Genomic DNA, 11206 nt, shown 5'->3' with positions numbered 1-11206 from the left:
ATGCAATTTTGTCTGGAAGGCAACAATAGGGGACTGCAGCTTCTGACTGCTCTGAAATCACACCAGAGTTTGGTGTTGTTTGGTTACTGTTGCAGTAGTTTTCTGCTCCCTCTGCTGTCCCTGGGATTAGTCTCCACTCTGCAGTACTACTCATGGACCCTCTAAGCCAGCAGCAGCCATTACCCGCCTATTTGTCCCCTTGCCGTTGCAGACCTTGGGCCAAAAAAGGCTGCCCTGCATACTTTAAGCCCCTCCTGCCTATTTGCCACCCCCAACTTACAGAGACCAAAATCACACATGCCAAGGGAACGGCCTTTTCTTTAGCTGGGTTTATTGGTTGTGTGCATTTCCAGAGTTTGCTCGCCAAAATGAAGGTCCAGTCTGCTGTCTCTCTACACACAAAAACAGAGACTTGGTAATAGCAGCCAGCAGTTGTACAAACATAACACCCAAGGCCTGCTTCACAGAAGATGAGAGTACACACCTGCCTTTCTTAGCCACAGAGCCCTCTAAAGTGCAGGAAGAGGGGCAGAGGACCAGTGGCCCTCCAGATATTGCTGGACTAGAACTCCCATCATCCTTTGCCATTGGCCAAGGAAGTTCTGAAGCAGAGGCACCACCCAGTGGTTTTCCAACATGGCCATGGCTGAAGATGCTAGCCTTTCACCCAGCAAGCTACGCACAGGACTCATGCAAGCTGTGGGGATTTTGCATGATATAATGAAGGGTTGGGTAACTTTTTTACTCTGGCAGACCAGATCTCCATCTCAACCCCCTACCTCTCACTTTGACACTACTCGCTTGTCAGTCATCTGTATTAATGGCATCAGACTCACACTTGTCAAGACAGTGCTTGCCAAACAACCAGCAAGTGCCTGTCACTTGCTTAAGAGAAGCTTGCTGGGTCAGGAATAATTTAGTCCAGCATTCTGTTCTCACAGTGGGCACCCTGATGCCTATAGGAAACCCCCAAGGACCTGGGCGCAAGATCACACTCCCCTCTTGAGGATTCCAGCAACTGGTATTTGGAACTGCTACCCAACTGTGGAGGCAAAGTATAGCTATCGTAGCTAGTAGCTTCCATGAATTTGTCGAATACCCTTTTTAGGCCATCCTAGCTGGTAGTTTAACTATGTTCTGTGTGAAGTCCTGAATCTTCCAACGTTCAGCTTTATTGACCGTGCACAAATCATGTTATGAGGAAGAAAAACTTTATCCATTTTCTCCCTGCCATGCATAATTTTATAAACTTCTTTCATGTCACCTCTTGCTCACCTTTTCTCTATAAACTAAAGGGTCCCTAATGCCGCAACCTTTCCTCACAGGGGGGTTGCTCCACCCCCTTGATCATTTGGGTTACCCTTTTCTGATATTTCCAGCTCTGCAATATCCTAGATGAGGTGACCGTAACTGTATAAAATATTCCAAATGCAGCAGAAGAGATTTGTATAACAGCATTATGATCCCAGCAGTTTTATTTTCAACTCCTTTCCTAATGAAACCCAGCATGGGATTTGAATTTTTCATGGCTCCCGCACACTGGGTCATAATCTTCACTATGCCAAGGTCTCATTCATGGTCAGTCACCGCAAGTTCAGACCCCATGAGTCTATACATATGAAATTGAGATTTTTCTTCTTGACATGCATCGCTTCTGCACTTGTTTAGATTGAACTGCGCTTGCCATTTTGGGGGGCCATTTGCTCAATGAGGAGAGGTCCTTTTGGAGTTTTTCACACTTAAGTACAAACACCACACTGAACAATTTTGTATTGCTAGCAAACTTGGCCACCTCACTGCTCAATGGCTCACCCCTAACTCTACATCTTTCATGAACAAGTTAAAAAGTGCAAGGTCAAATACCAATCATTGTTGGGGGAGGCACTCCACTTTCTACATCCCTCCATTCAAAGAGCTGCCCATTTATTCCTACTCTCTACTTCCCGCAACTTAACCAAATCCTGATGTACAAGACAACCTCTTATTCCATTACTGCAAAGCTTAACACAGACATCTTTGATGAGGTACCTTGTTGAAAGCTTTCTGAAAATCAAAGTAGACAGTAGTGTCAACTAGATCACATATCTATATACTGCTTCACACTCTGAAAGAACTTGAGTTGCCTGCAAATACCTGCAAAACAACCTGGCAGGCCAAAATTGGCCCATAAGGTGAAGGCATGTCTCTTCCCAGGTATTGTAAGAGTCAGCCCAAGTCTTGCCAGAGGAAATGGCAAGAACCAAATCAGGAGAAGAGGCATGTAAATAAAACTGGAGGGGGGGGGAGAGAGACGAAAACGGGTAAGGAGAGTTTTCTTGATTTACTGGCTGCCTTGCGTTTTGAGCTGTTCCTGGCCACCTCCCCACAAATGCTGCAGGTTCTGGGGCCGCAATGCTTTCCCCCAGAGAGAACACACCCTCTGCCTACTCTGCGATGCCCTCCACATGATCACATACTTGCGCAGTGAGGGAAACTACAGGAAGAGAAGTTACTTAATGAAGCCCGACATTTATTATGGATGTGCAACAAGCTTTTGGAAGTGGGGAAGGAAGGAGGGCTGCTGCTTTTCTTGGCCCTGGGGGCGCCCTGCTTCCTGGGAATGTGGGCGAGATTGTGGTTGTCAGCCTTGAGCTGGAAGGAGAGGCAGAGGACATGCCTTCCTCACGTGTACATGGCACCATGCAGATACTCCAGCCGATGCGCCTGCTGTTGCCGCCGCACCTTGGAAAATAAAGGTAAATATGAATGCCCCCGGCTCTATTCACGACTGACAAGTGGCCCCCACGAGATAATGCGGCACCTCAGGCCAAAAGGCGTACATCTAACCCCTGCACCTGCCCCCAGGGATCAGCACTCACCTTGTCCTTCTTGTACTCTTCATATTGTTCGTCGTCAGTGGGCAGCTCATGACGGCAGAGAGGGCAGGAGTTGGTCTGGGCAAGGAGAAAGGAGTTAGCAGCAGCAGCCTCTTGAGAAAAGGGAAAGGGTGGAGGGAGCCATCCCAGCAGTGGCGTAGCGTGGGTTGTCAGCACCCAGGGCAAGGCAAGTAATTTTCGCCCCCTAACCCGTGGATTTTAGTAGGGGCAGAGAGCTGCAAGTGCGAGCACGCCCCCCCCCCAGATGTTGCACCCAGTGCAGCCGGCCCCCCCTGCACCCCCCACGCTACGCCACTGCATCCCAGGTACCAGAGAGGGAATGTCCCTGTTCCAATACTTCACCTTTCCAAGCCAGGGAAGAATACAGCCTTTGTGGAAGATGTGCTCGCAGGGCATCTTCCTGACCACCTCTTCCTCCTCAAACTCCAGCAGGCACACCGGACACTTCAGCCCTTTGTCTAACCCCCACAAGTGGTTGGAGAAAAGAAAAGGCTTCAGAAAACAGTTCCATCAAGTTGGCTCCACTCTACCGAAACACAGCACGGCTACACCTTTGCAAAGCTCAGAAATCCTGCCAATCCCATATTTACAAGCATTTTATTCTAATTGGATTTTTCTGCTATAAGATTACTAGTGGGTTATTGCTACTACAAGAGCAAGGGGTGGAGCATACATGATGGAAAAGCTGGGTAAGCCAAGCACAAATACTCCACCCTCTGGATGCCAAAGCCTTTGACAGATGCTGCCAGAACATCAAAAGTTTAATCCCCACACCTGGGAGTCGTGACATTTTGTGCCAGATTCTTCCTGGAAGTATATCCAATCAGAAAAGACCCTGCTAATAATAATAATAATCCTGCACCAGAGCTGGTGGAAAACACTGCAGAGAGCCCTTGTGATGTAGCGGTTAGAGTACTAGACTAGGACCAGGGAGACCAGGGTTCAAATTGCCACTCACCCAATGTACCTCACAGGGTTGTTGTGAAGATAATATGGGGAGGGGAAGAGTACTGTATACCTCACCTTCAGCTCCTTAGAGTAAAGGTGGGATACAGTATACAGTGGTACCACGGGATACGAACGGGATACATTCCAGAGCCCCGTTCGCATCCTGAACAGAACGTAAGACGTGACGGCACGTCTGCGCGTGTGCAGGTCGCGTTTTGCCACTTCCGCGCATGACGTTATTTTGAGTGCGCATGCGCGAGCGGCGAAACCCAGAAGTAACGTGCTCCGTTACTTCCAGGTTGCTGCAGAGTGCAACCCAAAAGCGCTCAACCCGAAGCACATTCAACCCGAGGTATGAGTGTAGATGTAATAAATAAAACTTTTTAAAAGTGACCTTTTGAACTTTGTCATGACCAAAAAGCAAACCTTGAGTATACAAGCAGGAAGGCAAGAAAGGAAGAGCAGTAGGTGCTCAGCAGAGGCAGGAAAACCAGCAGGCAGGCAAGGCGAGAGATGCACCTCATTGCTACTGAGCTTGGAAATGGGGGCACAGCTGCTGCCATTGCAGGTGGAGGTCAACCTACGCCTTGCAACGTTCCCCAGGCAGTTCCCCAGGCAGCTTTTGTGACTCATCTGGACCATCTCTTCCACAGAAATTGGGTTGGACGCTTTCAAAGACTGGAGAAGAGGAGGTTAAGGGGTGATATGATACCCATGTTCAAATATATACAAGGATGTCACATAGAGGAGGGAGAAAGGTTGTTTTCTGCTGCTCCAGAGAAGCGGACACGGAGCAATGGATCCAAACTACAATAAAGAAGATTCCAGCTAAACATTAGGAAGAACTTCCTGACAGTAAAAGCCGTTCGACAGTGGAATTTGCTGCCAAGGAGTGTGGTGGAGTCTCCTTCTTTGGAGGTCTTTAAGCAGAGGCTTGACAACCATATGTCAGGAGTGCTCTGATGGTGTTTCCTGCTTCGCAGGGGGTTGGACTCGATGGCCCTAGTGGTCTCTTCCAACTCTATGATTCTATGAAAGACTGAGAGGTCTTGGAGACACAGACACTCAAATTCTTGTTACTTTCTTAAATGACTGTGCCGGCTGGGGCTGTTGGGAGTTGTAGTCCAGAACACCTAGAGAAGGCTGACATAGACTGTCTTCTAACCACAGCTCTTGAAGTGCTGAGAAATACAAGGCCCAGATTGAAATCAAAACTATTACCTGCTTGCTGCGGGGTAACAGGCACTGAAGGAAGGCTCTCTACAGCTTGCTTGGCAGCTGGCGGGGGCAGCCGGTGGTCCCAGTCTTCACTCTCCAAGAAGCCCACATCAATCTCCAGGCCATTGAAGAGCGACCTGCATACGTTGGAGAAAAAGAGTGTGAGCAGCCACCACTGGGCTTGCTTGTCAGAGAGCTCTGAGCCACCAGAGAGCTCGTGACCCAAATTCCTAAAGAATGGAAACTCCTTACATACTTTCTGAGTGAAAAAATAAAATGAACTCATAATATCTGGGTTTGAGGACTGGAGAAAACATTGGTTTATAGAAAGCAGAATTGTTGGGTGCTATTTTGGAATGGATGCTTTGAATAATTTTCTATATACAGCTGAGAGAGGAGGAAAATGGAAGTTTTCCTTTTTTTCCCCTTTTCGTTTGTGCTTTTATTTAGATTAGTTTGATAAAAAAAATTGATAAAAAAATATTTTATATTTGATACAGTGGTACCTCGCAAGACGAATGCCTCGGAAGACGAAAAACTCGCAAGACGAAAGAGTTTTTCGTTTTCTGAGTTGCTTCACAAGACGGATTTCCCTATGGGCTTGCTTCGCAAGACGAAACGTCTTGCGCCTTTTTTTTTAAACCGCCAATGCATTCCTATGGGAAACTGTCAATACACATTGGTGCTTCGCAAGACGAAAAAACTCGTAGAACGAAAAAACTCGCAGAACGAATTAATTTCGTCTTGCGAGGCACCACTGTATTAACCTTTGCACATGTTCTTTCAAATTCCAATTGTGACCCGATTTCCAAAATAAGGTGCTCAACCCTGGGGGATCTTCTCTGCTTCACTCACTGGGAGCAGCAGAGAAAGAAGAGGTGGGATTGTTATTTTACTCTGGAAGGGGGGAAATGTTTTCCGCAGACTTCTGAGTTGCCATGAAGGACCTCGGTTGCTTGTTGTGCTTGCTGCGAGTGAGACTGGGGTGTCACGGAGCATATGGAGGAAAGCGTGGGCACTGCAGCTCCTAATAAAGCTCTGGATTGTCTTGCACCCCCACGGCATGAACTACAGCTCCCCCCAACCTTTGCAGAGCTGGAGAGCACTGTTTGAGGTCGACCTGGGTAGACATTGAGCACAGGAAGCCATGCTTTCTTCGCAGAAGGAAGCCTCGTAAGCTGATCCAGTAGCTGCAGCTTCCCAAAAAACCAAGTGAGGATCATAAACAGTGTGTTTTGGATGCACTTTAATTGGACTGAGTTTACGACCTGAATTTCTGGAATACAAAAAGGAATCCATTCCAGAAGTGGTTGAGAGCTGCATGGGTAATTGTATGAGAGTGTGGAAAGAAGTAAAAAATAGACTTGGAAAAGTGGAGGAAGATGCAACTTTCCTTATCAGGAAGAATATCAGCATCAAAATGAAAATATTACCTAAGACCAGGGCTTTTTTGCAGCTGGAACTCACCTCTTTAGTGTGTTTCAGCCCCTCTGCAGTGTTGCAGTGCCATTTCCTGGTGGCAGTTTATAATTTTTGGCCCCAGCGGTGGGGTGAGTGGGCAAAGAAGAGAAGTCCCCCTCCCTTCAACAACTTTGGGTTCTCCCCCTAAAAAAAGGTCAACAAGTCCTGCCTAAGATGCTATTTCTTTTCAAAACAATACCAGTAATAAGCATTTTAAGTTGTTTTAAACAGTGGCAGAGAGACATATCAAGATTCATTTGGCAGGGGAAGAAGCCAAGAGTTAAGTACAAAATTTTAACAGATATAAAAGACAGAGGCGGATTCTTACTATCAGATCTTGGATTGTATTATGAAGTAGCATGTCTATGCTGGTTAACAGAATGGATAGCTCTGGAAGATTTTGGATTATTGGATTTAGAAGGATTTGATAGACAATATGGTTGGCATGCATACCTATGGAATGATAAAGTAAGAGTACGTAAAGGATTCTTAAAACCACATTATAAGAAGCCTCTGTATAGTATGGATGAGGTATAAAAACCTGTTTGAAAGGAATACCCCACTATGGCTGGCTCTAGCCCAGGGGTCGGCAAGGTTTATCTTCCCTGGGCTGGATCGGTCCCGCAGAGATCCCTCTGTGAGCAGGATCACACGTGCGTGTGAGCGTGTGCCCCTGCGATTTTCGGCGTCTGTGCAGACATGATTTTCGGCGCTGCGGAAGCGAGTCCCTGTGCCGCACTGCGCTGGTTTAGCGCAGCACGCGAGCGGGCAGCTCAGTTCGGGGGCGGCTCATGGGCCAGTCAAACAACCTCAAACAAACTCCGCAGGCCACTTCCGGCCCATGGGCCTTAGGTTGGTGACCCCTGCTCTAGCCCACTGAAGCAAGTTCTATGAAGAAAATGAATATGAAAAAGAAATGGGGCACCTACAGAGACATATTAGAGATTGGTGAAGCAGGAGTAATGCTCAGAAAAAGAGAGGACATTAAGGAATGGATAACAGAGTGGTTCCAATCTGAGATTCACAAAAAAGAAAAACTGGAGGGATCTGCTGAAGAAAGTTCTGGCTTTGAAAGCGGTTCAATGGAGAATAATGAAAAACTAATTTTAAAAATGTACAAAATCCTGCCGGAATGGGAAACGAAAGATGAACTGCTCAAAGCTGCCATGATACACTGGGCAAGGGATGTAGGACACAACATCAAGATGGCAACATGGGAAAAACTATGGGTGATTAATATGAAATTTGCAGCCTGTTACACCCTGAGGAAGAACTATCCAAAGATCATCTATAGATGGTACTTGATCCCAAGTAAACTTGCTAAGATGCGTAAAAAAGGTTCTAATATACGCTGGAAGTGCCAAGAGATGGAAGGTACAGTCTTCCACATGTGGCAAACATGCAAAAGCCTTTTTGCATAAGATATTCAAGTTGACGTTTAAAAAAACCACAAAAAACCCCTTGGGATAAGGGAATTGGACGTCCCCAAAAAGTCGGTCAGCTTATTTTTATATTGAACAACGGCAGCAAGAATATGTGTAAAACTTGAAGGATGATGAGATACCAACCGAAGTAGACTGGCAGAATAAATTGACAGAGTATGTGGAGTTAAAAAGTTTAACAATGAAAATCAAACACCAGGAGGAGTCAGTGTTTAGGGAAGAATGGAAGCCTTTCATAGAATATTTGAAGAAATATAATAACCATATTAATATGCAAGTAGGATATGAATTGTAAACAGCCGTGAAAAGTAGTTTAGATAATAAAGAAGGAGAAAAATGGGGTGCTAGTTACAATATGCAGCAAACTAAGGGGAAATAAGGAAACTATGGAGGGGAAGTTCACATTTATTAGAAAAAACAGTGGAAATCCCCAAACTCTACATACATTAAACACAATAGAAACACCGCCCCCCGACCCCACCCCCTTCCATTTTCCCTCTCTCCACCCCCCCCCTTTTTCTTTTTTCTTTTCTTCTCCCCCTAATGCCTCAACAAATGAAATGGATTTGTAAAAATGTTACATGGAAAAACAACAACGAGGCATTACACTTACTTCTGTAAAACAAGAAAACCCTTAATAATAAAAAAATAAAAAGAAAAAAGAAAAAAAAGTGGAAATTAAAAATGTAATGTCTGCTTCAAAATTCTAAATAAAACATTTTTTTACAAAAGTTCACAGCCCATGAGGAAATATGTGACATTTTAAGATTTTTGTGTGTGCATCCCTTTTACACTTGCTTACACTAAATCGCATTTGCCATTTTGCTGCCCATTCATTCAGTTTGGAGAAATCCTTTTAGAATTCTTCACAATTCTCCCCTTGTTCAATGGCCGTTAAGCTTACTCAAGGGCTGTCAACAGCATTTAGAAATCTAAGCACACATTGTACTTTGCTTCCCAAACCAGCAGTAGGCTCACAATGGATGCAGAGTAAACAGGTGTGCGTACACCGCCGAAACGTGAGGCAGGATTTACCCTTGCACAAGTCATCCTAGTTCTACTTCAGCAAAACTGGTACTTCTACATGCCTGCGAACTCGCTTTAGCAATGCTCCCCACCAGTTTTCCTAGAAGAGACAGTAAGCCAGTGGTTCTCAAAACTTTTTTCTCGGGGCCACACTTTCAGAATTTGCTTGCACCGCGCCATTTTTTAAAAATTGATAAACTACATTGGAAAACACAACTAGGATTGTCCACAGAATCACTTGATGCTCTTGCTCTCAGTTTGAAAATATATCTAACAATATTCTGCTAAAAAAATTATATATGCTATACCATATAATACTGTACTATACCAAAATGTTTAAATGCTTCTTTGATTGCCCTAGACACACTTCCTGACACGCTTGCCATCCTCTCCCCCCACACCCTTTGAGAACCACTGCATTAAGCTAACCAGCCTATAATTTCCAGGACCCTCCCTGGGATCACTTTTTAATTGGTGTTGCATTGGCCAAAAAGATCCTGGGAGGTAAGAAAATATAGTATGATTTTTATCCTGCTCGTTCCTCCTTCCAATCCCCCTTTTTGTGAGATTTCTTTGCTGTGGCTCCTTAGTTGCCCTGTGAACTAAGCCTAAGCACATGAAACTGAAACAAGACCTTATTGTTTCTATGTTTAACATGTTTTCAACATGGGGACACAGAAAGCTGCCTTATTCCAGGCCAGATCATTGGCCCAGCTATTTCACTGCTGCCTTCACTGGCTGGCAGTAGCTTCCCAAGACTGCAGACAGTGGTCCCTCCCCAGCCCACCTTGAGATGCTGGGGAGGAAGCGTGAGGCCCTGAGCATGCAAAGAAGATGCTCCACCGCCCGGCTCAGGCCCTTCCCGTCCTGTTTCTCCTGTGTGGAGTTTTAGACTGTAGGTTCCTTGGGGGCGAGGACCCTGAACGCTAACCACACAATGTACAGCGGTACCTCGGGTTAAGAACTTAATTTGTTCCGGAGGTCCGTTCTTAACCTGAAACCTGAAGCACCACTTTAGCTAATGGGGCCTCCTGCTGCCGCTGCGTCGCCGGAGCACGATTTCTGTTCTCATCCTGAAGCAAAGTTCTTAACCCGAGGTACTATTTCTGGGTTAGTGGAGTCTGTAACCTGAGGCATATGTAACCTGAAGCGTATGTAACCTGAGGTACCACTGTAATTTAGAAACAACAACGCAACAGATTCTGGAAACCTTGCCACGGCCAAGAAGCAGAACTGCAGGGAAGATGGGAGAGCAGGTCTACTAGTCATGATGGCGAGAGGGAGCCTCAGGTTAAGGGGCAGTCCACCTGCAAGTGAGGGACGTGGGTGGCGCTGGGGGTTAAACCACAGAGCCTCTGGGCTTGCTGATCAGAAGGTTGGCGGTTCGAATCCCTGCAATGGGGTGAGCTCCTGTTGCTCGGTCCCTGCTCCTGCCAACCTAGCAATTCGAAAGCGCGTCAAAGTGCAAGTAGATAAATAGGTACTGCTCCAGCAGGAAGGTAAACGCCGTTTCCGTGCGCTGCTCTGGTTTGCCAGAAGCGGCTTAGTCATGTTCACATGACCCGGAAGCTCCCTCGGCCAATAAAGCGAGATGAGCGCCGCAACCCCTGAGTCAGTCACGCCTGGACCTAATGGTCAGAGATCCCTTTACCCTTATTCCAGCACCGTTTCCTGCCGCTATCCCGGATTGTTAGCTATGCTCGCAGATCAGGCGAGGCTGCTGATCCCTTCTCTTGACAGCTCTGTGTCCCGAGGCTGCCTTTCGCCCCCCCCCCCCCCCCGCCCGGCTCCCCGGGCCGCCCACCTGGCCAGTTCCAGCAGCGCCTGGCGATGCGGCTCCTCCTGGCGGGGCCTGGCGCCCGGCTCGCAGTCGTGCTCCTCGAAGTAGGAAGCCATGGCGGCGCCTCCGCCCGTGACGCGGCTCCTCGCGAAGCCAACCACAGCGCCCCGCCCGCCAGCCCGCGCTCATTGGCCCGAGGCCGCGGGCGGCGGCCAATCAGGGCGGGCGGCGAGACGCGGGGATTCGGGTCGTGGGAAGGCGCGCAGCTCGGGGTCTCGGAAGTCGCCCGACGGGACTTGGCAGCAGGCGGCGCGGGGTGATGCCGAAGGGAAGAAGGAAGCGGGCGGCCAGGAAGGCTCTTCCTGCTTGGGCATTTCCCAGCTTTGCTTTGCTCTTGCGGGCCAAGCAAAGCTGAAGTTTTTTGCTCAGGGGAGGGACAGGCTGCTTTTTAAAAG

The 11206-nt window shown here is 47.3% G+C and overlaps 1 protein-coding gene across 2 annotated transcripts; it reads right to left on the bottom strand.

Annotated features, from left to right (window-relative positions):
• Nucleotides 1–2488: 2488 nt before the first annotated feature.
• RNF181 (ring finger protein 181) lies at nucleotides 2489–11044 on the bottom strand. Of its 2 annotated transcripts, XM_083454382.1 has the most exons (5): nucleotides 10776–11044; nucleotides 5046–5179; nucleotides 3219–3334; nucleotides 2859–2933; nucleotides 2489–2721 (listed from the first exon to the last, which is right to left on the bottom strand). In XM_083454382.1, the coding sequence occupies exons 1-5, from the start codon at nucleotides 10865–10867 to the stop codon at nucleotides 2662–2664; spliced, it is 477 nt and encodes a 158-aa protein (XP_083310508.1). In that variant the 5' UTR covers nucleotides 10868–11044; the 3' UTR covers nucleotides 2489–2661. The 2 variants fall into 2 exon arrangements, with proteins under 2 accessions (XP_083310508.1, XP_083310509.1); XM_083454383.1 differs by lacking the exons at nucleotides 2489–2721; nucleotides 2859–2933 and adding an exon at nucleotides 2938–3005 and having other exon boundaries at nucleotides 3182–3334; nucleotides 10776–10928.
• Nucleotides 11045–11206: the final 162 nt, after the last annotated feature.

The sequence above is a fragment of the Podarcis tiliguerta genome (genome assembly GCF_965153285.1).
Source record: "Podarcis tiliguerta genome assembly, chromosome: 8".
NCBI lineage: Eukaryota > Metazoa > Chordata > Lepidosauria > Squamata > Lacertidae > Podarcis > Podarcis tiliguerta.
The sequence above is the reverse complement of the archived record's forward strand: the minus strand, read 5'-3'. Positions and strand labels throughout refer to the sequence as shown.